Source organism: Mytilus trossulus, chromosome 6, assembly GCF_036588685.1.
Source record: "Mytilus trossulus isolate FHL-02 chromosome 6, PNRI_Mtr1.1.1.hap1, whole genome shotgun sequence".
Lineage (NCBI taxonomy): Eukaryota > Metazoa > Mollusca > Bivalvia > Mytilida > Mytilidae > Mytilus > Mytilus trossulus.
In genome coordinates, this window is record NC_086378.1 from 50,787,456 (window position 1) to 50,815,256 (window position 27,801).

The 27,801-nt window shown below is 33.0% G+C and overlaps 1 protein-coding gene across 2 annotated transcripts in view; it reads right to left on the reverse strand.

The window, feature by feature from the left end:
- LOC134721480 (uncharacterized) overlaps positions 1–25,956 on the reverse strand; it is a 44,647-nt gene extending 18,691 nt beyond the window's left edge. Inside the window, exons 1-2 of one of the 2 annotated variants that reach the window (XM_063584534.1) lie at positions 25,597–25,956; positions 2,916–3,113 (exon numbers count right to left, since the gene is read on the reverse strand). In XM_063584534.1, coding sequence (XP_063440604.1) covers positions 2,916–3,113; positions 25,597–25,891 — 493 coding nt within the window. In that variant the 5' untranslated portion in view covers positions 25,892–25,956. The remainder of the gene's footprint in view (positions 1–2,915; positions 3,114–25,596) is intronic. The other variant, XM_063584533.1, reaches the window with a different exon arrangement.
- Positions 25,957–27,801: the final 1,845 nt, after the last annotated feature.

Here is a 27,801-nt window from a genome sequence, read left to right on the forward strand (position 1 = left end):
TCACATAAGACAGGTGGTCACTTAAAACAGGTTGATCATTTTCCTAGTGTGACATAAATGATAACTGGATATATTTGTATGTAAACTCTGTGCATCTGCAGTACTGCTTTTGGTGCTCATTGTATCAATACAGAGAAAATTTCATTTTTGGGGCATGTTTATTTTACCCCCTCTCCCTAGGGAAGGGGTATATAGTGATCCACATGTCCATCGTCTGTCTGTCTGTCCATGCTTTCGTCTGTCACACTGTTCGTTTCCAGATGATATAAAGAGAACGCCATTACATAGCCAGTGTTCATTCCAGAATTTCAGATTGAAGGGTCAAAGGCCCCTTTGGCAGTTAATCTAGGGGCCATCTACTGATATTGGTGGGTCATGAAATTTGACCAAAATCTCATTAATATCAGTGCAAAAAGCAAACAGTTGTTTCCTTCCTGTAGGCACTTATAAATAGATTTTATATAACAAAATTATACTTTTTATTAGTTGTTTTGTTTGTAAATGTTGCTTTCATTTCTTTATAAAAAAAATCATTTATTGAATCATTGATGTACTTGTAACTTGTCCTGGAATATTGTTCGTCTCGTTAGCGAAAGCATTGCCTTGTTTATCATATAATAATTGCACAATGGTCACATTTCATAAGTTTCGCATCGTAAATCAATCACGTCTGCACTGGTATTCGGTTTAATTTTCTCGTATCACCGCTTTTAGTGTTGTTTATCATTCGAGAGTCTTCTGCCACTTCTTGATCAACAATTTAACCGGTAGCATCCTTTAAACATTAAGGAAAACATAGATTTCAAAGCAACTTTCGTTTTCGTTTATCAGCCATGATTAAATTTAATAGAAAGGTCTCTTGTATAAAAACACTGAGAACAATGACAGGGAAGACCATGAAAAAAATCCGGAAGTTTCCTATTGTGGACTACGGAAAAACGACGCGCCGACAGGCGCAAGTGGCACGTTTTCTTTGCGCCATGGGTGGAAATTATGCATCAATGGCGCAATGGCGCGGCCTGGAATGAACACTGCATAGCTTTTTAAAATTTTAATGTTATTTCCTACTATATAAATGAAGGTCAAGTTCAATTTTTGTACAAATTAGGGTCCTATGATAAAACTATGTCGGCTGATGTTGACTGCCTTGGTTGGCAGATGGAATCATCAGACACAATTCTGAAAGGGGGCAACCTAACAGGGCTTTTTCTACCTTTTATTAAAATAAGACCCAAACCCTTCAATTTAGAAATTTCCCTCAAACACCCTAACTTGGGAATTTTGCATCTCATGTTCTTACATTTAACCTTTGGGTCAGGTCAGGTGAGCTAAAAATCTAAGAAGGATGTGTCCATGGGATACAGAGGCTCCAACTTCCAACAAATAACTTCTTATTTTCTACTTATGGCAAAACCTTGAAATTAACACTTGAAATCCAGATTTTTCCAAAAATGCACATAACAATAATCGATAGTGTGAGTCAGTTAATTTTTGCCACAATTTTTTACTTCTATATAAGAACATGGGTGAAAGTTATCTGGGTTGGTAAAACCGGAAAAGTATGTCAACGATTTTTCGGATTTTGCCCTACCTATAACTAGAGACTATCAGCACAGCTCATTATGTATACCCCATGCCCCTTCATCTGCCAAGCCCCATTAGTTAGATGACTTACATCAGATATTAAAATACAGCAAGTAGTTCAAATTTCAATGATTTACCCACCTAGGCTCTACAATACAACTATGAAATGAAGAAAACAAGCTTACACATTTAGAGACACGAAGTGGATGACATTTTACTACCATATACTAAAGTAGGTCAAAGATCAAAGTGACCTAAATTTGGTACATGACACATCATATTTGTATAATGCATCCATATATCAAGTTTAATTATCCTAGGTGCTACAGTGGTACTATCATAAGTGTCAAAGTCAAGGTCACAGTGACCTTGATTTAGTACACAACACATCGCCTTTGCATGATGCATCAACACACTAAGTTTGACAATCCTAGGTGCTATGGCACAAAAGTTCTGCACAAGACACGAAGTGGGCAAATTTTACTATCATAAAGGTCAATGGTCAAAGTCAAGGTCATAGTGACCTAAATTTGGTACTTGACACAATCGGCCCTTAAAGTTTTCAATGTTGCTCAATGTTGCTAAAAGGAGTTCTGATTGGATGATTATGTAAAATCATCCAATCGCTGAAAAAAAATCTGCACAAGACACGAAGTGGGCAAGGCTTTACTATCATAAAGGTCAAAGGTCAAAGTCAAGGTCACCGTGATCTAAGTTTAGTATGCGACACATCACCTTCCCATGATGCATCCATATACCAAAATTGATAATCCTAGGTGCTATGGTACAAAAGTACTGCTCCGACAGACTAGGCGATTCCTATATACATGGTATACTCATAAATAGTGGTATATATACCTATAAACGCCCGCCCGCCCGCCTGCCTGTCGTACCTTGCCAATCTGATAACCGATTTTTACATTCGTAAAATCCCAGTTAAAAATCCTAGGTGCTACGGTACAAAAGTTCTGCTCAGCTCTGGACACAAAATTGACAAGGTTTTACTATTATAAAGGTCAAAGTCAAGGTCACAATGACCTAAATTTGGTACATGACTCATCGCCTTCCCATGCATATGATGCATCCACATACCAAGTTTGATAATCCTAGGTGCTACGGTACAAAAGTTTTGCCCCCGACATGAAACGGGACAGACGGATGGATGGACGGACGGACAGACAGACAAACTTCATTTGCGGGGGGTATAATAAGGCAAACTACAGATTATACTGATCTGATGGTTTTTTAGAAGTCTTTCTTTTTAATTAACAATTAAGAAAAAAGATAAGGGATTGCAAAGCTCACGTGAATCATCTCAACAAAAATCTTACCTATAGATGTATTCCCAAGATTCAGGTCTTCATGACATGCTGGACATTTTTTCAAATCTGCAGGCCAACTGTGATGGCCATCAATCAAATATTCTGCTGAAGGAGCTAACAGTACAAACAAATGATGGGAAAGGATTGCTTGTATTTCTGCTTCACTCTTTGCACTTTTGACCTTCTTTAAATGTTCGATGTTCTTCTCTAAGAAAACAAAAGAAAACTTTTTATCAAAATATAAATTACATGATATACCAATATACCTATTCACTGTACATTAGACCATATACTAGAGGCTCAGGTTAGCCTGTATCGCTCAACTGATTTAAACAAGCATTCTGTGAGAATTGCTAAAGCAATTTTAAATTTTAATGTCGGAAACACTGGAACCACTAAATGTCAACAAAAGTTTAGCTCATGTGTGCTTCAAGCAATATTCATCTTGTGATTTCACTTCATATTTTAAAAAATATTTAGAATATAAACCAACAGAAAATGTCCTTAATTTATACTTTGAATGTTGCTAAACTTTTTTTGTTGAGTATAATTTTGAAAAGGGACCATCCAAGGGCCATTCTACAAAAGTTTAACCCAAACTGGCCAAGCAGTTTCAGAAGATTTTTAATTGATTTTTTGCTCAATTTCTTTTTTAGTAAGGGCGGCCGTCGCCAGGTGGGGTCATGGGATAAACTGAAGGAAACCGCATTATGGCCACGTTTGGTTCAAAAATGCAAGATTCATACCACATTGTCCGTAATTTTTCACCATCAAAAGTTTTGCAATTACACATCTGACGTCATCAAAGTTACCAGTTCATGGGGCAACTGGATGCCAGTTATACTGTAAACAAAATTTCGTATAGTGGTACATGTATCTTTAAACCAGCTAAATAACTTCTTACTAGTGTTAATGTTGCATTAGAAAGCCATAGAGATACGTCATGTCGCAATGACATAGAAACTGCGGCACAATAACTAATGTCTCAGTGCTTAATTCAGGACATCCTGGGGGCCGTGCGAATGCAAAATAATCAAGTAATTATCAGAAAAATGAATGAAAACTTTAAATCGTCTAAATTAACAAATATCCTGGAAAATGAAAATCTCACTTTACTGTCTCAAGTATGAAAATCTCACTGAACAGTCTCTATTGTGTGAAAATCTCAATGAACAGTCTCTAATATATGAAAATCTCAATGAACAGTCTCTCATAAAAATCACTAACCACTTTATTTAACCAGTCCATTTCTTAATCTTCTCCTTTGCAGCATGGGATCCTATGTTAAAACTATGTTGGCTGCCTTGGTTAGCGGATTGGGTCGTTAATTCATTACATTTATAAAGTAATGGACCCTGGTGCCAAGTTTGGTCCAAATTGTCCCAGTGGTTTCCTAGTGGAAGATTAAAATGTAAAAAGCTAACGAAGACAGACAGACCCCAAGTGGTAGTGATAGGCTAGCTCACATGAACCTTCGGGCCAGGTGAGACAATTAAACGATGGGATTTCATGATCTCAACACAATGGGATTCAGGAAAGAGCATTTTATTTCAACGCAAATTCAGGATTATTTGTTAATGGGAAAATGATTATGTTGTTGATAAATTTTTACACTTTTTAACTTGGCACTTGTTAACGTTACATCAGGAATGTAATTATAACGCAAATGTTAGATTTACATCCAGGTAAGGGGCAGCAATTAATTACGGAATAATGCTGATGTACATGTGTAACCGTAACAAAAAAAATAGAATTACATGGATTAAGGTAGAGGCTGACACTGGTCATGTGACTTTTGAAGGAATTTGATATAAAAGCGGTGAAATGTTTTACTTTTTGAATTCTTTACATTTATTTTGTAAAAGTTTATGAAATTAAACTAGAATACATATATAAATTGATTATGTCAACATTTTACATGGGACATTTTAGCGAAAACAAAAGGACGTTTTAGCAGCTTAGTATAGGACATTTAAGCGCCGATTTTTAGGACAATTTAGCGAAAATAAAAAACATAGTAGGACATTTTAGCGACATTTTTGGGAAAATTAGCAGGAAATAAATATATATTAGAATAAATAATATATAAGAAGCACTGGCACTAAATTTAATGTATTATAATTCAAGTTGTAATGTAGCATATTTACATTGTACTAAAAACACTCGATTTAAAAAAAAAACACTAAAAATACTGGTTAAAACTCTTATTAGTTTAAAATATCAAAATATTGACTTAAACAGTAAAACACAGCACTACGATAAGTGTTATTTTAACTGCAGCTTATAATAATTCGATTGAAATCTGTAACTAAGACTTTCAGTATTCGTCAACTCTGTATCTAAAACAATCACGGACTACAATTCTGTTCCCCCAATACATTTCAGTTACTTAGAATAACGAAGTCATGGTCGTTCTTACAGAAATTATTGATCTCAAATGCTGAGGGACATTTGACGCGTGTAATAAATATATAATAGAAAAATACTTCCATAGCCAACGAAAAAGATAAGAATTAATTGGTACATACATTTCAGTTCAGGATTACACACAACGAACTGGCCAAAACTGGTCAATTAAGTCATGTGTAAAACTAGAAATTATACATATAAATAATAATATGCTTATTTTTTTAAATATGTATTACTAATTTTATACAAATACTTGGATTTGTATCAAAAATGATACTACAGGTAAAATTTCAATGAAATGTCCTTATTAAAACACAGGTAAATTTCGCTAAAATGTCCTATCCAAAATACAGGTAACCAAAATTTTACGTCACTAAAATGTCCTATGAAGTTGGCGCTAAAATGACCCTATGTACTTTTTTTCTTTTTGCTAAAATGTCCCATGCCCCCTCATCTTACCTACAATGAACTTTCCATCAATAGCTATAGGTGCACAAGAACCAAATCCCTATTGATCAGCAATAGATAATCTATATGCACATATCAAAACACACCCTGAGATTGGTATAAGGGTACCTTTATATAATTTAATCGTACCCAGGGTACAGATATACAGGGTTTCCTCTGGGTTGAATTTTTTTTGAGCCAATACTTGAGCCAAAAGCCAAAGGAGTAGGGGCAATAAGGCCCTTATTTGGCCCAAAAATTACTGCAAATTTAAAAGTTATCATACATATTCTTAAACTACTGAAAACTTGACTAAGTAATAAGGTACTAAGAAAAACAAAACAAATTTGACATCGAACAAGTTACCATGGCAACAAATCATGACTTAATTAGCATATTTTGTTAAATTTCGTGATTTTCCTTGTTTTTTCATCAAATTTGAAGTATATTTTAGATTGAAAAAGTATGTGCGCACTCAAGAAACAACTTTATATTTGGTGAGATTATGCCAATAGTTATAATAAAGCTTCTGTTAAATTATTTTTTTGTTTCTCGGCTGCGCACTATGTTTCCTCAACGGAAATAAAGATAGAAAACTGCATAAATTCTGTATTTTCATCGTTTTTGTGAAAATAGTATACATTATGACGTAATTGTGACGTCATCAGATAAAAATCTTAATGTTTTTCATTTATATTTCTTGACCCTATGCATTTCTAAACATTATGTGCCAATTTGAAATAGTTATCAAACATTTTATTTTCTTGGGCCAAAATTGGGCCTTAATGCCCCTACTCCTTTTTGAGCCACTTTGAAATTTTTTGAGCCAAAAATACTTCAAATGTTTAGGCACTAAAATGCACTTAAATATTAACCATCTACTCAGTCCCAATATGTCAATGTTACCCTAAAACATTTAGATTCTAATTAAAAATGTCCAGGCAATTTTATTTTCTGCATTATTAAATTGTTTACTTTTTACCTGTTGCTTTATGTGTTTGCATAACTATTGTTTATGTATTATGTTACCTTTCTTATGTAATATGATTAATCTAATTAGTAAATTAAAAATTACCTGATCAATCCAATGTTTGTTAAAAAATGGTTTCAAGTTACAATGTGTTTAAAACGATAGTAGTTAAATAAATTACAACTTTCTCCAAATTATATAAACAAGAGTGCACACACTGAAATGTCTCGCCTGCTCTCCATTATCACTTTTAATGTGAGAAAATTGACCTAAACATGCAAAAAATACCACATAATCACTGACCTATGATATAAGGTCAAGTTCAGCAGAATTATGTCAGACAGACATGTACACCCTAAGACCAATCTATAAACCAAATATACTTGCCCTATCTTTTGTAGTATTAATTTAGAGAAATGGACTTAATCACGAAAACTTAACGTTGATCGCTGAACCATGAAATGAGGTCAATGACAGGTAAACTGTACCAGACAGACATGTACACACTAAGACCAATCTATACGACCGCAGAGGTCGAACCCTGAACAGTTGGGGCAAGTATGGACAAAACATTCAAGCGTGATACAGCTCTGAATTTGGATTGTGATCAAATTTTTGACAATACATGGTTTTTTTTTACACAAAACAAATGTCAAGATTTTACAAATCAATTAAAGATTTCTTCTTCAAACTTTTTAAATCTAAAATTAAATAGTTGACACAGCATAGGTTTCTGACACAGAATGAATGTGGTCTAATGAACTTAAAAGTTTTTTTTTGCCTTTGAGCAATTCACTATGCTGTTGAATATTAATCCTCTCAAAAAAATGTTTGAAGAAATTTTCTTTTTATTAATTATGAAATCTGAAATGAGAAAAATTTAAACCCCCCCCCCTTTTTTTTCACATCCCCGTTTCCCTTTTACCGAAACTGATATCAATTCAAATTTCTAATGGAGTTTGCAACATTAACTACTCTTTTAAATACATCATAAAATATTAAAATGTAAAATAAAGTGCTTGTTATCACTGAATGGTAAAGATTGGTTGGTAGTAAAAGTGAATATACATTGTTTATTGTATAAAACAATAAAAAAAAACTTCATCAGAAACATTTTATATTGGCAAATTTCCAATGAAGTTATTTACATAAAGTTATTGGCAAATAAAAATAGAAAATGACATCATAGTCATGTCTGGCAAATGTCCAACATACACTATCTAAAAACATTTTAGATAAGATAAGGAAAAAAAGCTTCATCAGCAACATTTTATATTGGCAAATTTCCAATGAAGTTATTTACATAAAGTTATTGGCAAATAAAAATAGAAAATGACATCATAGTCATGTCTGGCAAATTTCCAACATATATTATCAACTACTATTCTATACAAAGAAAGATAACTCCAATTGAAAATTAATTGCTATTGCACAATATTGTGCAATTAGATATTTCTTGCTATTGTGCAATACTGTGCAATTGAAAATTTCTTGCTATTGCACAATATTTGATATGGAATCCTGATTTGGACCAACTTGAAAACTGGGCCCATAATCAAAAATCAAAGTACATATTTAGATAAAGCATATCAAATAAGCCCAAGAATTTAATTTTTGTTGAAATCAAACTTAGTTTAATTTTGGACCCTTTGGACCTTAATGTAGACCAATTTGAAAACTGGACCAAAAATTAAGAATCTACATACACAGTTAGATTTGGCATATCAAAGAACCCATTTATTCAATTTTTGATGAAATAACAACAACAACAACAACAACAATACTTTATTTTAAGAGGGTTACACAGTTAGCTATATAACTAATCTTCCCTGAGGCCCTCGTAATGAAAAATCAAACGAAACACAAACATATACTAGTACATTGCATACATACATTAGCATAAAAAGTCAAGTGTGATAATAATGTTCAATACAACTTGATAAAATGTTATGAAAAAATAAACATGATGACATGATCAGTTTTTTATATTATTTATACAGCTAGGTTGATTTCAATAAATGATCTGTTATTTTGTATTTGAAAGAATTAATATTTGTAATATTTCTTAACGGTATTGGCAAATTATTCCACAAGAATGGTCCAGAATACATAAAAGATTTTTTGAATAATTCTGTTTTTGGTTTAGGGAGTATGAGGTTTCCTTGAACAGCATTTCTCAAGGGGTACGGATTTCTGTCTGAAACATAATGAAACTTGTTAGTTAGATATGATGGGGCATCATTATTAATACACTTAAATGTCATCACTAACTTATGATATTTTATTCTCTGTTCAACTGTCATCCAGTTTAAGTGTTTGAATAAGGGTGCAGAAGGAGCGAATGGGTCTGTTTCTAGTATTAATCTAGCAGCCCTCTTTTGTAATTTTAATATCCTTTTTAAACCCTCACTGCTACAACTACTCCACACTATACAACAATAATCAATAAGTGGCAAGATATAACCATTATAGAATAATTTTCTGCAGTCTAGATTTAGAAATTTTTTAATCTTTAATAGTAGATATAGTCTAGATGATATTTTTGAGCAGATCAAGTCAATTTGGGTTGTCCATGTGAGGGAAGGGTCAATTTTAATGCCTAAAAGACTTTCGCATGTGGAAGATTGTATCACTTGATTGTTAATAGTTAAACAACTCTCATTGTAATGTGGCATTGCTCTTTGCTTCGTTCCAATAATCATATATTTTGTTTTATTTTTATTGATGAACATATTGTTATCATTGCACCATGCCTCTACACCATGTAAATCTTCTTGTACCTTTGACTGAAGAGTTTGATAACAATTACCAGAAAGATGTAAGGTTGAATCATCGGCATATAAATCAGTGCAACAATTTTTCATATAAATAGGAAGGTCGTTGATGTATAATATAAACAGAAGGGGGCCTAATATGGAGCCTTGGGGAACACCATACTTGATATGAAGTTTTTCAGAATGAGCATTACCAATTTGTACTTGTTGAGTTCTTTCATTCAAATACGATTGAAAAAAAGAAACAGCAGTATTATCAAATCCATAAATTTCAAGTTTTTTACAGAGGATATCATGATCTACTACATCAAAAGCTTTCTTAAAATCCAACAGGACTGCTAAGTTGATATTACCATCATTCATATCCTGTATCCATTTATCTATGATATTGATAAGGGCAGTTTGGCAAGAGTGTTCTTGTCGAAACCCAGACTGTGCTGGGTGTAAAAGATCTAATCTTTTAAGATAGTCAAACAAATGTTTTGAAACATGCTTTTCTAAAAGTTTTGATAAAACTGGAAGTACAGAAATTGGTCTATAATTTGTTGCCATGAATTTTTCACCAGCTTTAAAAACAGGGGTTACTCTTGCATTCTTTAAAACACAGGGAAATGTACTTGTGTCTATTATTCTATTAAAAATGTAAGTTAAAGATGAAGTTATGAAAGGAGCACTCAATTTTAAAATTTTTGGTCCTATGTTATCAGATCCGGTGGATTTATTAATGTCAAGTTTGATCATCTCATTAAATAGACCATTTATTGTGACTGGTGGAATTGAAAATTTTACTTGTTCTGACTTAGTAAATTTCTTTTGTACAAAATTATTTAATTTTGCATAATCATTATTTTTGCTCATACATCTGTCAGTCCTCAGGTTTTCAACACAAGATGTAAAAAACTTATTAAAAACATTACAAATGTCCCTGACATTATTAGTTTTAATACCATCTTCATTTAAAAGTTCATATGGCTTTTCTTGTTGGGATGGGTTAAGACTGTGAATACATTTCCACAAATCTTTAGATGCTTTTGAATCTTTTACCATCTTTGAATAAAAATTTCGTTGAAACAAAGTTTAATTTTGGACCCCCATTTGGACCAACTTGAAAACTAGGCTAATAATTAAAAATCTAAGTACATTTTTAAATTCAGCATATCAAAGAACCCCAAGGATTCAATTTTTGTTAAAATCAAACTAAGTTTAATTTTGGACCCTTTGGACCTTAATGTAGACCAATTTGAAAACGGGACCAAAAATTAAGAATCTACATACATAGTTAGATTCGGCATATCAAAGAACCCCAATTATTCAATTTTTGATGAAATCACACAAAGTTCAATTTTGGACCCTTTGGGCCCCTTATTCCTAAACTGTTAGGACCAAAACTCCCAAAATCAAACCCAACCTTCCTTTTATGGTCATAAACCTTGTGTTTAAATTTCATAGATTTCTATTTACTTATGCTAAAGTTATTGTGCGAAAACCAAGAATAATGCTTATTTGGGCCCCTTTTTGGCCCCTAATTCATAAACTGTTGTGACCTCAACTCCAAAAATCAATCCCACCCTTCCTTTTGTGGTCATAAACCTTGTGTTAAAATTTCATTGATTTCTATTTACTTATACTAAAGTTATTGTGCGAAAACCAAGAATAATGCTTATTTGGGCCCTTTTTTTGCCCTTAATTCCTAAACTGTTGGAACCAAAACTCCCAAAATCAATCCCAACCTTCCTTTTGTGGTCATAAACCTTGTGTCAAAAGTTCATAGATTTCTATTCGCTTAAACTAAAGTTATAGTGCGAAAACCAAGAAAATGCTTATTTGGGCCCTTTTTGGCCCCTAATTCCTAAAATGTTGGGACCAAAACTCCCAAAATCAATCCCAACCTTCCTTTTGTGGTCATAAACCTTGTGTTAAAATTTCATTGATTTCTATTCACTTTTACTAAAGTTAGAGTGCGAAAACTAAAAGTATTCGGACGACGACGACGACGACGCCAACGTGATAGCAATATACGACCAAAAAATTAAAATTTTTGCGGTCGTATAAAAAGCTGATCATCGATTTCCTGTTACATGCTTAGTTGATGAGTAACATCCGATAACTTCTGAATACCGCAACATGCATGTTCCGAAGTAACGAACTAGAAAATGACATCGATGTTCGCAACAACAGATTAGAATGACCAGAAATCTTTTGCGCCACATTTCTGCGCCAAAGTAAATATTTTTGCGCCAAATTAATAGATTTATCGCCAAATGCGCAAATGGCGCAGGCCAGCGGAAAGCCTGGATATACATTATAGGAATGTTCACAAATCTCATTAGTGATGTCATATTCACTAATTTGCATCTCATTTAGTGTCATTTTGGTTGGCAAGTAAACAGACTAATAAACAATGGCCAATTACTAGATAAAAATCCCAATTTTCAAACTTTAATTGCTTTGTTATTTCTAGATCGATTTTTGGTCTGTAAATTTAATTTTAAATCAGAGTTGGAAATAGCAGCCCGACCGCCAGTCCATGACTGGCTAATTTTTGGCAGGGCTGGCTAATATTTCCCCAAATTTATATAGCCATCTAGTAAATATATTGAAATATTGCATTCAGGGCTGGCTAGAATTTTTTTTTAGAAAGTTTTATTTTCATCGGTGGAAAAATGAATTTATTATTGAATTTTGAAAATTCATCCATGTAGTTTGGAAAAGTTTGAAAATGAACCTACATTTACATACACCAGATAACTGAATATTTATTCCAAAAGTTTACCATTACTAAGAGCTTTCAAAATGATTTTAAGAACCAAAAGAAATTTATAATTATCTTGAATAATAAAAAAGTTACAAATGTATGATGATTTAAAGTTAATACCCGCATCTTTATGCATTTTTTGCCCACCAAAACAAAAACACAGGTGACCTGTGACGTCATGGCGAACATTCCTATAATAGACGTATTTACACTTTCGTCCACCATTGCACAAAATCATACAGGATTCTGCAAAATTTTGCGTCACAAAATAAACCGTTTGACGCCATAATTTAAAAGTGATTGTCGAGTGACATCAAAAGGTTATTCGAAGACAATTCTTGGGGTCATTCGGAGCCGAATTCCAGGTGTAAATTCAACTATAGTACCCTGGGTACGTTTATAACAATTTTAGTTACCCAGGGTACAGTTATACATTCAAATAGTACCCAGGGTACTTAGATATAGTACCCAGGATGACAATGACCCCTTCAGCCTTACTTTTCAATACCATACATCAAGGAAGTAAATTTAAAGTCGGTGAAACATTAAAAAGTCCTTGCATACATGTACATTATTTGACAGTAATAGGAACCCCAGATGACCTTGTTGCCACTAAAATGTTTAAGGCGAGTATTTATTGCGGTGGTTCCGCATTCAATATCAGGTTTACTCTCTGCAGTGGGACCCCTGATTTATTTTGGGTTATTTTGGTTATGCAAGGTACCCCCCCCCCCCCCCCCCCCCCCCGCCCCATAAAAAATTATAGAGTAACTGTACGTGGAGTCGTACACTTAAAAACTGTTAGCAATTGACCCCTTAACTGAGTTGTCAAAGATAAAACTTTTGTATTTGAGCAATAGAGTATTATGAAGAGTTGTAAAGGGTCATAGTTTTATATGTCACGTGTGCCTCGTTTTGAAATTATACAACAAAACATAAATAAGATATGGCCATCTGCAGGCTAAAATCGGCACTTCTCATATAGTAATAATTTTTAAAATCGCCTCATTACACGTAATTTGTATAGAAATAATGTGAACATCACAACTGACCAGTTTTTGTCTGCTGGTTTGCTTACTGGTGTCAGAAAAACAAGCCAGATTGCCATTTTTGCATTATTTCCTGGTAAACGAAATCAAACAAACCAGTAAAATAGCACGTGCAAAATCACAATTCTTTATTCAGTAACTACTTAAATTTGTTTGTCTTACAACATTTATCAATTGCATCAAGTTTCTTCAATATAACGTTGCCCTCTTTGTTGTTTTTGGGAGAAAACTGTGTTTTCCTATTTTTCCAATTTAGGTGCATGCGTACTTACTTTTATTTGTGGTTATTTATATTATTTTACCGTAATTATTTACACTATACTGTTAAATCTGAGGCAAAATAAACCTTTTGAAAGGCAAAAATGTTTATTTATCATAGGTTTAATACGTGAAGAGCAATATTTTCCGGGTGTACGACTCCACGCCCTTTTTTTTCAGGATTTCTAGGGTTCAATAAATCAGCTTGCAGTAAGAAATGCCAGTCCCCATATTTAAAAACCAAAACCAAAACAAAATCATAAAATACCCGTCCATTTACCAACACATGATCAAATAAAATCACTGGGCCTATAAATGTCTCAAAAGTGTACGACTCCACGTCCGGTCACCATATAAGGCACAAAATGTGCACCTGAATATAGGTATCTTGTTTTGTAACCCCCATTCACATAATGGTTACATTGGTTACATTGGTTACACCCATACAAACTATCATTTATTATTCACAACTTCTCCAGTTTATTTGTAACTTTCCTTCACCTAATGGTTACATTGGTTACACTGGTTACACACATGCAATTTCTGTTACCATGGCAACCCGGGCAACCCTTGCATGACCCGGGCAACCCTTGCATGACGAATCAGCTTGGTTACATTCATGGAGAATCAGGGGGAATTTGGTTACAATGGTTACATGCATGGGGAATCTGGTTACAATGGTTACATATATGGGGTATCTGGTTACAATGGTTACATGCATGGGGAATCTGGTTACAAAATGGTTACATACATGGGAAATCAGGTTACAAAATGGGGAATCTGGTAACATATACGGAGAATCTGGTTACAATGATTACATGCATGGGAAAGTTTGGTTACAATGGTTACATGCATGGGGTATCTGGTTACAATGGTTACATGCATGGGAAGTCGGGTTACAATGGTTACATACATGGGGAATCGGGTTACAATGGTTACATGCATGGGAAGTCGGGTTACAATGGTTACATACATGGGGAATCAGGTTACAATGGTTACATGCATGGGAAGTCGGGTTACAATGGTTACATACATGGGGAATCAGGTTACAATGGTTACATGCATGGAGAATTAGGTTACAATGGTTACATGCATGGAGAATCAAGTTACATACATGGAGAATTAGGTTACAATGGTTACATACATGGAGAATCGGGTTACAATGGTTACATGCATGGAGAATCAGGTTACAATGGTTACATGCATGGAGAATCAGGTTACAATGGTTACATGCATGAGAAAGTCAGGTTACATTGGTTACATGCATGGGGAATCAGGTTACAATGGTTACATGCATGGGAAAGTCAGGTTACAATGGTTACATACATGGAGAATTAGGTTACAATGGTTACATACATGGAGAATTAGGTTACAATGGTTACATACATGGAGAATTAGGTTATAATGGTTACATACATGGGGAATTAGGTTACAATGGTTACATACATGTAAAATCAGGATACAATGGTTACAATCTGTTACATACATGGGAAGTCAGATTACAATGGTTACACTACTTGTGACTATCTTTTTATTGGTGGCCATAAAACTATGTCCACCAGGATGGCTCTATGTGTCCATCATTTTACCCCCTGTTGCTAATTAATACACAAGGTATTCAAGGATAAAGGGAATTCATGTCTGCATTGAAGTGTTAAAATTACATAACTTTGATACAGGTAAAGTGTCTCAGGTAAAATATATGTGTTTGTCAAATTTAATTACTGTGATTATGATCCAAAAAAAAATACAAAAAAATTGAAATAAAAAAATCAGTTGAACCAGAGACATTTGAAACAGAGTGTTTAATCTATAATTCTATCAATTCATATAAATGTTATTTTTTACATGTACTTTTTGACAACTGAAGATTAAATGAATGTCATCTTCATATGATAATACAAACTTTCACAATGCCTGTCTTTTTCTATTGAAAAGGTGTTTCTAAAATTAATTTTCCAAAATCAAAATTGTTTATATTTAGCATGCTTAGAGAGACTTATCTGCATTCAGTGTTGTTTAACAAATGTTTGAGATAATATTTTTAGGACTTATTTTTAATAAAATTTAGGCAATTCATTATTTCTCTATTGAATAAATATATTCAACATATATTTATTACACATACATGGCATATTTTCATAATTGATTTATTAATTATTACAGCAAAATTTTATAATATTTTTTATTGTCATATAACTGAGACTCTGACAACTAGCATGATGGGTGTGTCTAAACACTGCTTAGGAGTCCTCAGTGCACCAAGGACTAAGGACTCCTTAGCAGTGTTCAGACGCATCCTAAGTGCACTAAGGACTAAATGGGGTGCTGTTACATGTATTTTTTTTCATATTATGGTAAAAATTAATATTTAATGCATTTATAAATTACAAATTTTATAGAAAAATAATCATAAATAAACGAAATATTCAACATTATTTAGACATTGGTTAGCACACATAAGCTTTAATGTGTTTTGTACCCGTATCTCTATACAATTTATTTTTACTTGCAAGTGTGCTTTAATGTGATAAAAGGCGACGATGGACATGAGTTTGAATAGACTGCAATGGAGCTGAAACACTTTCGCTTGTTTCTTGTGGTGCACTTTTCAAATTTATTTTAATATATTAAGACATTAAGCAATGTAAGAAAAAAAAAAGATTTAAAGAAGTTGTAGTTGAGAATATTTCTGTCGGCTTTTTCATTTTTTTCATGTGATATATTTAGGTTAATATATTCAAATAATAATATAATAAAATCATATTGTATTACAAAAAAAGTATTTACACATCATGTAGTAAAGGCATATTTTTAAGGCATTCATACGTAGGCAAGCATTCTCTTTCTCTGTCAAAATTATATTTTTAGCTCTAAATTAACACATACTGAAATTTTTTCGTAATACTGTACTAAAAACTGTGGAACATTTGCAAAAAAATAATTTGTCTCTTTTATATATTTGAAAATGAAACTTAATCTGACTAAAAAATAGGGAAATGATTTTTTCAACTTCTTTTATACTTTTAGAAGAAGAAAAAAATGTCTAACATATACAAACAAATAAGTATTGTATGAAGCCTTTGTAAACAGGGTTCAGTTCAATATTGTAGCAGATACGTAGCTGCTACAATATTGAACTCAATCCTGATATCAAACTGGTCAAAAACTAGTGATTTTGATAAACCCCAAGGACGCCAAATGATTTTTTTTCTGAATTCAATTGCAATTTTTAGTGAAACCATTTGTACATACACGCATCTTTGTCGAAATCAAAATGAAAACAAACACTTATCAATATATCTATTTCTTATGTCTTCGTATCTCTTACATAACAAGCTGACCACACTCTAACTTATTAGTCAGTTAGTTGGCGCACATCACAGTCGTGCACCTGTGACAAATGACTGACAGGAAAGAAGTAAAACAAAAACTAAATTATTGTTTTTTTCATCATTTTTAATAAGAACAACACATTTAATTGTATAAATCTTTTTCGATATAATTGTTTATTACTTAAAATAAAAAAGATTATGATTGTTTAATCAGTTGTTATGTCATTTGGGGTACGTGTCAAACAGTTCATTGATTTTCGGCATATCAAAGAAAAATAATGTTGAATTTCTTGTCTATTTATGATTATTTTTCTATAAAATTTGAAATTTATGCATTAAACATTGTTAAATAACAATCTCTAACATAATATGTAAAAAGAATACACACAACAACACTCCTTTTAGTCCTTAGTGGCAATGTATAGTCGTTAGTGCACTAAGGAGCCCTTATCAGTGTTTAGACGGCAGCAGTCCTTTGCGCTAATTACTGTTTTTTAGGGATATCATTTGCACCAAAATTTGCTGAATATTTAATAAAGATTTGCCAATAGAGAAGAAAATGTAAGCTTTTGCTGATTATGTTTTAGCCAAATATGTTGTTGACACAGTGCTTTGTTCCGACATTGAGACAACTCTCCACAAGAGACCAAATAACACAAAAATTAACAACCATAGCTCAGTCTTCAAGAATGAGCAAAGCTCTCACCAATTAGTCGAACTAACTATAAAATTCAGTTAAAATTGTCTTATCTCATCAGATGGATGCAAATAGAAAGTACTACACAATGGACCTGGTCAGGTACTTGTATATCCAAACAACAAAAAGACACATTAGTTCAGCCTCTGAGAAAACTTGCAGTTACTGATAGCTAGTTCAAAGCCACTTACAACAAATAAATATCATGCCTCTTTAGGCTAAATTCTTGTTACCCTATTTTATGGATTTTCTCCAAACTTTGTAGAGTGCCAGAATGGAAGTTATTAATTATATTATTTTTGATGATTTTTAAAGTTTAGTTAATTGTTCAATTAAAATATTCGTTAATAAACCTTTTCATTCCCCCAATTTTTATTTAATAAATAATAATAAAAAATATGTTTTCATTTTCTTTCTTTCTTTAAATTCATAATAATTCAAACCCTTTTTGCTTTTTTTCTTTTCTTAAAATGTGGCAATTTTACCAAGTTCACTAATTATTTTTACAGTTAAATACTTATAAAAACACCTATTGTTATTATAAAAACATCCATCGAAATATTTTTGTTGGCATTCAAGGAATAGGTAAAATATAAAATGTTGGCATTCGAGGAAGACACCAAGTCAAGAATTACGGTGTGTTCCCATTTCGCCTTGTGTATATCAGTGCCTTGTACTTGTATGCTATTTGTCTTTATTTATTCATTAAAATATGAAATGTTCATATCCAATTTGTCATCTCTAAGAAGAATTTATTTACAAAATATAACACATTAGTAAAAAAAAATACTTTCAGGAAAAAAAAGAGCAACTACAAAAAGTGGGACACCAAAAATAAAAAAAAATATCTTTCCTTTAAAAAGTATTTCATGGTAGAATTTGACATCAAAATAACAAATATCAACTAATTGCAATACAAACAAAACATAACATAATTTTATTGTTGACAGAAGCTCCCATTTCGCCTTAGTTAATTATTGTGTACCTGAAAATTTGTACTAAGGCAAACTGGGATTAATTTTATATATAAATTTTGACAGCTAAGGCGAAATGAGAATAAGCCAGAATTACCATCATGACCATTAATTATTCAATTGTTTATTGGATATGATCAGTGTGTATATGTGTCTGATATGGTTGATTGCACATGATAATTTGCAATTTGCTCAAAGTCATCATGGTCATCAGTCATGTGAAATGTGCTGTTTAAAAAGTCATTTAATTGCTAAGTCATAATATCTGTTAATACCAAATTTTATTTATGGTACGTTTTATATGCTCATCTTTTCTTACATCACATAATAGAATAGAACAAGGACGTATATTAGACTTCATTGAATAGAATAAAATAGATTATTCCATATTGATAAAATATTAGTAGGTTTTTCTATATGAATGGGATTTGGAATAAATAAGCATATTCACCTGCGGAAAAAGGATATTCACTGCGCAAAACGTCGCGTGCTTTTACGTGTATAATTTTGCCGGTAAAAAAATGTTTGATGGCCTCAGTGAATATCAGTTTTTCAAAAGTCAATAAAACCACACATTTACCTCACCAAAAGACAGTAATTGTATAATATTGCATGGCCAATTAGTGGCATAAAATCAGATACAATTGATTTTCAACAATAATAGTCACTTGTAAATATATATTTAGTAATTTTATCAGTATTGGTAAGAATCAGAGCCAAAAACCACATATATATTGTGAATAAAAGAATAAAATTACATTATATCAGAGACATATAATACATTATGTATTATATGTCTCTGATTATATGCATGCATTCTCAAATCATTTTCTTGACTTAGTGTCAATATTCATGCCTGATCTCCTTATTAATTCAAAACAGTCACAAATATAACAGAAATAAATTTTTCTTGGGTCAAGATCATGCATCTAGAGGCTGAGCCTTAAAAATTTATAAGATTTATTTAAATTTTTTAAATTATAACAATTGTGAGAAATGTATTGACAAACATCTTCCCTATGAATATTATAAAGAGTACATTGTAACTAAAAATGAAGCTCATCTTCAACTTTACCAAGTGAGCAATTTGAACAATGACACCAGCGGGGGATTCAGAATTTTTCAAAAAGGGGGGCCACTGACCTAAGGGGACCCAGCTCCAGTCATGCTACAGTGATTCCCTATATAATCAACCATTTTTATCTCTCACAAAAGGGAAGGGCGGGCCCTCCTTGATCTGCCTTATTTTTATTTGGACACTCAGATCTTTCAATATGTTTTCAAATATGTCATATATATGCACACTGTGCTTCTAAAACACTGATTTGTGGTCATAAGTTTCAAAACTTTTGTTTCCGGTGCACCAAAGACAAGTACTTTGCTGTTTTGTAAGCACCAAATACCACCAAAAGATTTTCAAGTCCCATCATGTTTAAGTCCCAGTTTATTCAAGGATTTGTATAGTTAAAGGTTTATTCTAACAAGTTCAAAAAATATTCCTGTGACTTTCTTCTTTCCTACATTCTTAAAGGAGATCGCATTCATAATGCTATGAAATGATTCAATTCAGTCTTATTTACTTTCATTATTTTAACCAGACATATATAATACATTATAATCTCTGTTCCATGATATTAAAACAATTAAATTTTCATTTTCATTTGGTGGGAACTTTATGTAAACTATATTTTTATTCGTTTATTTTAGAAAATCAAGCCCAAAAATTAATAAATAATAATAAAGACATAAAAATAAAGTTCTATGACAGAGAGACAAAGACATAGATTATCTTATCAACCACTTCTTCAACAATCTGTTTATTCTTGTTGAATTTTACATGACTTGTGTGTATCATGTTTATAGTTCTGATATATACAAATTTAAAATTTCATTATAATGTCTTAAGTTGACAGATTCTAATTCCGACATTTTGCTAGTTACACATTTTACATGTATGTTAAATTTTCAATATATAAAGGGCAGGGTTTTACATTTTAGGTCTAACTTTTTTTTTTAGGGTTTATTTAAATACTAAGTTATTTGTCAATATATATACATGAATACAAGGACACACTTTTATTTTTAATTCAAGAATTCTGATATTATATTTATATATATATTTTTCAAACATGTCTTCTTTCTTTACCTTTAAACATGTTGAAGAAATTTACAACTTTCCAATTGAAACAAATAATTATATAGATATATGCCACGCAAATATGAAATATGAAATAACAGGGACATATAATGCATATGTAATATGTCTCTAGAATAGACAATACGCAAGATGTTAACATTTATAAATTAGGTATTAATCTGAGTTTGAATTAAAAGTAATTAACAGGATTAAGATTGTAAGTTATACCCAGAGTTTAAATTATATGTAATAAACAGAGTTTGGATTGTGAGTTGTAAACACATGATAAAGTTAATATTACATTGGGGAAGATGTTTATTGATTCATTAAATTTGAGGCAAGTTTTAAAAATGGAATAGCATAATATAATAAAGTTAAACTAAAATAAAGAGTAGAAGTTGTTGTTTGTATTTTTTTTTACTGTTCAAGATTAACAACCAGCATATTATTTTATTTTTTTTGGATTGTCATTGTCAACACACAGAGAGAAAAAAATGTAGGACAGTAAGTCACAGGACAAAATGTCACAGACTAAAAGTCACAAATCATTTTTTCTGATTATTTTCTTTGAATAATAACTGATTATTTCTACAAAAATATTTTTGTATTTTTCTTGAACTATTATATATTAACCAACTTTGTCATGTTTGTAAACAAATTTATCAAAAAAATATAACAGATGATCAAATAATTGTTAAAAAAAACAAAATGTTAAAGTAGTTTGTCACTAAATAATAAATTAAATGGCTTCATGGTGCCAAGAAATATATCTTTAGCATGATTGAAATTAAATAAGTCTTGACTTTTCAAGTATAATGACACATTTCCTAAACTTTAATATGAATATATGTATTAAAAAGTAAATATTTCAAGATATTTGTCTTTTATATATTTAAACAATTGTCAACAAATTATTTGTGACTTTTTGTCCTACCAAATTAGTGACTGCATGTCCTGTGAATTTTTGTCCTGTGACTTTGTCCGTTTACAAAAAAAAACACACTATCATAATCACTTAAAATTCGTGAATTCAGATAAAACAATTATTTAAAAGAATAATCCCAGGCTGAATGTTATATTAAAGTAATTGATCTTGACGTGAACATTAACAAAGTCCTGCTTATAGTGGAGTTTAATGACCTTGACTAAGTTGGTCCTGAAACTACTGTGTTATAGTAGTCTCTGAGGTCTGTTGCAGAAAAAAAAAAATTTATTTTACTCACAGAAGACACCAAGTCAGTTTAGATACTTGTACATGCATATCCAGACATTTTCAAACAGATTTATCATAAAGTATAAATGTGTCGGGACAACAACAGACTTTTAAGTTATGACCTTGAAAAGTCCATTCATAGTATGTTGAGACAAACTCATACCCAGTCTTCCAATTGTGATATAGAACCTTGTGTTACAATTTCAGAGAGATCCATACACTAACACACAAGTTGTGGTTCCTTGAAACTACAATATAAATGCTTGTTTTTGGTCCCATTTTTGGTCTCTTATTTCTCAACCTTTGGTACCACAGACCCCAAAATCAATCCAAACTTTCTCTTTGTGGTATTGAACATTCTAGTAAAATTTTATAGAGATGCATTCATTAAACCTTTTTGTCTTAAAAACCAAATGTGTCTTTTGGCAACACAGACGACGTCATAAAAGACCGGACATAAAACTTATTTAAAAAAAAGTTTGCATTTTTAAAAGAAATATTATTAAAATTTAATAGATTTTCTTTTGACAAGGCTTATGAACAATTTTCTAAACAGTGAAATGAATATAATATGTTACTTAAATTTACATATGATTTAAACAATTCACCAAAGTTTCAGGTATATAACCATTGTAACCTAATTCTCTATGCATGTAACAATTGTAACCTGATTCCCCATGTGTGTTACCATTGTAACCTAATTCTCCATGCGTGTAACCATTGTAACCAGATTCCCCATGCATGTAACCATTGTAACCTGATTCCCCATGTATGTAACCATTGTAACCTAATTCTCCAAGCGTGTAACCATTGTAACCTAATTCTCCATGCATGTAACCATTGTAACCTGATTCCCCATGTATGTAACCATTGTAACCTAATTCTCCATGCATGTAACCATTGTAACCTGATTCCCCCATGTATGTAACCATTGTAACCTGATTTTCCCATGCATGTAACCATTGTAACCTAATTCTCCATGCATGTAACCATTGTAACTTAATTCCCCATGTATGTTTCCATTGTAACCAGACTCCCCATGTATGTAACCATTGTAACCGAATTCTCCATGCGTGTAACCATTGTAACCTAATTCTCCATGCATGTAACCATTGTAACCAGATTCCCCATGCATGTAACCATTGTAACCTGATTCCCCATGTATGTAACCATTGTAACCAGACTCCCCATGTATGTAACCATTGTAACCTAATTCTCCATGCGTGTAACCATTGTAACCTAGTTCTCCATGCGTGTAACCATTGTAACCTAATTCTCCATGCGTATAACCATTGTTACCTGATTCTCCATGTATGTAACCCTTGTAACCTAATTCTCCATGCGTGTAACCATTGTAACCAGATTCCCCATGCATGTAACCATTGTAACCTAATTCTCCATGCGTGTAACCATTGTAACCAGAATCCCCATGTATGTAACCATTGTAACCTAATTCTCCATGCGTGTAACCATTGTAACCAGATTCCCCATGTATGTAACCATTGTTACCTGATTCCCCCATGCATGTAACCATTGTAACCTAATTCTCCATGCATGTAACCATTGTAACCTAATTTTCCATGCATGTAACCATTGTAACCAGATTTCCCATGCATGTAACCATTGTAACCTGATTCCCCATGTTGGTAACCATTGTAACCAGACTCCCCATGTATGTAACCATTGTAACCTAATTCTCCATGCGTGTAACCATTGTAACCTAATTCTCCATGCGTGTAACCATTGTAACCTAATTCTCCATGCGTGTAACCATTGTAACCAGATTCCCCATGCATGTAACCATTGTAACCAGATTCCCCATGCATGTAACCATTGTAACCTAATTCTCCATGCATGTAACCATTGTAACCTGATTTCCCCATGCATGTAACCATTGTAACCTAATTCTCCATGCGTGTAACCATTGTAACCTAATTCTCCATGTATGTAACCATCGTAACCTAATTCTCCATGCGTGTAACCATTGTAACCTAATTCTCCATGCGTGTAACCATTGTAACCTAATTCTCCATGCGTGTAACCATTGTAACCTAATTCTCCATGCGTGTAACCATTGTAACCAGATTCCCCATGCATGTAACCATTGTAACCAGATTCCCCATGCATGTAACCATTGTAACCTAATTCTCCATGCATGTAACCATTGTAACCTGATTCCCCCATGCATGTAACCATTGTAACCTAATTCTCCATGCGTGTAACCATTGTAACCTAATTCTCCATGTATGTAACCATCGTAACCTAGTTCTCCATACGTGTAACCATTGTAACCTGATTCTCCATGTATGTAACCATTGTAACCTAAGTCTCCATGTATGTAACCATTGTAACCTGATTCTCCCATGTATGTAACCATTGTAACCCGATTTTCCCATGCATGTAACCATTGTAACCTGATTCCCCATGTATGTAACCATTGTAACCTGATTCCCCCATGTATGTAACCATTGTAACCTGATTTTCCAATGCATGTAACCATTGTAACCTGATTCCCCATGTATGTAACCATTGTAACCTAATTCTCCATGCGTGTAACCATTGTAACCTGAATCCCCATGTATGTAACCACTGAACCTGATTCCCCCATGCATGTAACCATTGTAACCTAATTCTCCATGCGTGTAACCATTGTAACCTAATTCTCCATGCATGTAACCATTGTAACCAGATTCCCCCATGCATGTAACCATTGTAACCTGATTCCCCATGTATGTAACCATTGTAACCTAATTCTCCATGCGTGTAACCATTGTAACCAGATTCCCCATGCATGTAACCATTGTAACCTGATTCCCCATGTATGTAACCATTGTAACCTAATTCTCCATGCCTGTAATCATTGTAACCTAATTCTCCATGTATGTAACCATTGTAACCTAATTCTCCATGCGTGTAACCATTGTTACCTAATTCTCCATACGTGTAACCATTGTAACCTAATTCTCCATGCGTGTAACCATTGTAACCTAATTCTCCATGCGTGTAACCATTGTAACCAGATTCCCCATGCATGTAACCATTGTAACCTAATTCTCCATGCGTGTAACCATTGTAATCTGATTCCCCATGTATGTAACCATTGTAACCTGATTCCCCCATGCATGTAACCATTGTAACCCAACTTTCCCATGTATGTAACCATTATAACGTGATTCTCCATGCATGTAACCATTGTAACCAGTCTTTCCCATGCATGTAACCATTGTTACCTGATTCTCCATGCATGTTACCATTTTAACCCAACTTTCCCATGTGTGTAACCATTGTTACTGATTTCTCCATGCATGTTGCACTGTAACCCAATTCTACATGTATGTAACCAGTGTAACCTGATTTCCCATGCATGTAACCATTGTAACCAGACTTTCACAGGCTGGTTACAAATTTTTACTGGATTCCCCATGGACAGCCATTCATGTACAGTTTGCAACAGATAAAGCCACCATTGCATATCAGTTACTAAAGGTCCATGTGTGTAACCAATGTAACCAATGTAACCATTGCTTCAATGGGGGTAACAAAACAAGATACCTATATTCAGGTGCACATTTTGTGCCATATCTGCCGGTCACTCTACATGTTATATGTATGTCATGATTAACTAGTGTCTTTACTGAAGTTCTATAAAAACTTTCGTGTCTATTAACTTACCATCTCTTAAAAACTCTCGTAAAAGTCCAACTATACGGTCTCTTGAACCATTAAATTTCTTGTTTTCACGGTATAAATTTTCCACAACTTCTACAATGGCGTCGCACCAGAACCATGCAAAAGGCACCCCTAGTCCTACGTCATATTTGATGTCTACGTCTGAAAATGATACCGGATAAGCAGCATCGCAAGTTTTTATTTCTATGCTCGAAAACAGACTTCCTAAAACTGAGCCTGAGGAATTTCGATTTCGGTAATCAAAATGTTTCCGGAGAATGTCTTCCATTGCGTCCATTGTTATCTGATTATGTGCCCCTGATTTTTGGTACTAAAGGTCAACCTCTACCAAAACAACCAATCATCTTTTGTCATAGAAAAGTAGTCCTTAATAAATAAAATAGTCCCACTTTGACTTTGCATATCTTCTTCTTCTTCCGAATACGGGAGTAGACTCCTAGGTAGGAGTGTAAAACTTCCCGGACGGAGTCAAATTACAGGCCTTAAGATATGACAATCTGGCTATTTTTGCCTTTTTTGGCAATTCTTCATTCATACTTTCAAATTTAACTTGAAATTACAATGTTTGCACAATTTAGCATTTAGATCAGTGGAATAGATAAATTATGACATGCTAAAGGTCAAAAGAACAGTTTTCTATCATTTTTTGGGGTAATGTATCAAGTTTTATAGGTTTGCTTAATGCGGCGAATAATGACTTATGCACTTGGGATATACTTGTATTAAAATTTCAAATTTTAATTTAAATTAGATTTCAACCAGTTTTTAGCAATTTATTTAGCAATGGGAGAAGAGCGAAGAGCGGGCCCTTACTTTATGAAAATTTCTAGATCCGCTAGGAACTATCCATACGAACCCCGAAAAAAAAATCTGTGCCGTATGCTTCAATTTGTGTTATACTAAGCTAAGCATCTGTTTCATGTTCATTCTACATAATTCTACCTTTTAAAATTTGTAAAGTGCGTATGACGAACTTGTTGTAGGAGTTTAGGAAGTGCGTTACAGCTTTTACATTAATGCTAGCAAGACAAATCTTTGTTTGGCTTGCTTGCTTTGTTTGTATCAGTGATTGCTCAAGCATGGTAATTAAGATAGGCGGGGCTTCAGCTTGTATACATCATACTTAGATTTTATTGGACATTATATGTCTGAGGTTAAGGACACTTAATTTTAAAACATCACATGACAAATACACTTTTTTCTTGTATGAGGCTGAGAAACTGGCCTTCAACATTAATTGACTTAAAATTAATATTGTTTTTATAACATATCAATCTATTAGTTCAGTCAGTTATTTCCATGTCTGTCCTTCGATTATGAAACTCCAGAAAATATTCTAAAAAATGGGAAACAATTGTATTGAAAAGAGAAAATCGAGTGCACCTTTTTTTATGTTAGGGTGTGTTTGAGATGAATATTTTGTCTTGAAAATGTACAAAACAAGAGTATATGATACATCATCTCGCTTCAGACTCTATCATTTTATATAGCAAAGCTACAGGTTGACTTTATAACATAAAAAAAATCACAGTACTAAAAGATGAAATATAGGGGTCAAGTGAAATACCTATCCAATGGATCACAAAATCAGAGTAGGTGTGTTCGAATAGCTATTTTACTAAAAGTGCTTGACGACAGTCTTTAAGTTGGATCTCTGAAAAAAAATGTTTTCCGTTTCTACGATTGTGAAAATGAACAGATAAGTTCGACGAAGTAGAATCCTGTCTGTATTGTATATTTACAGGTAAGGAAACATGTGAGAATATGTGTCATGTGATGTTTTAAAATTTAGTGTCCTTAACCTCCAACATAACGTCCAATAAAATTTAAGTATGATGTATGCAAGCTGAAGCCCCGCCTATCTTAATTACCATGCTTGAGCAAACATTGATACAAACAAAGCAAGCAAGCCAAACAAAGATTTGTCTTGCTAGCATTATTGTAAAAGCTGTAACGATATATAAAAGAAAGTCGTTGACGGTAACTGTCTTGAATAAAATTTGTGATTTCGTCATATTAGATTAGTCCAAATAATGACAATAATGAGGGGGGTACAGTGGCGGATCCAGAACTTTTCCTAAGGGTGGGCCCGCTGACTGAACTAAGGGGGGCCCGCTCCAGTCATGCTTCAATGATTCCCTATATAATCAACCATTTTTTTCCCACGAAAGGGGGGGGGGGCCAGCC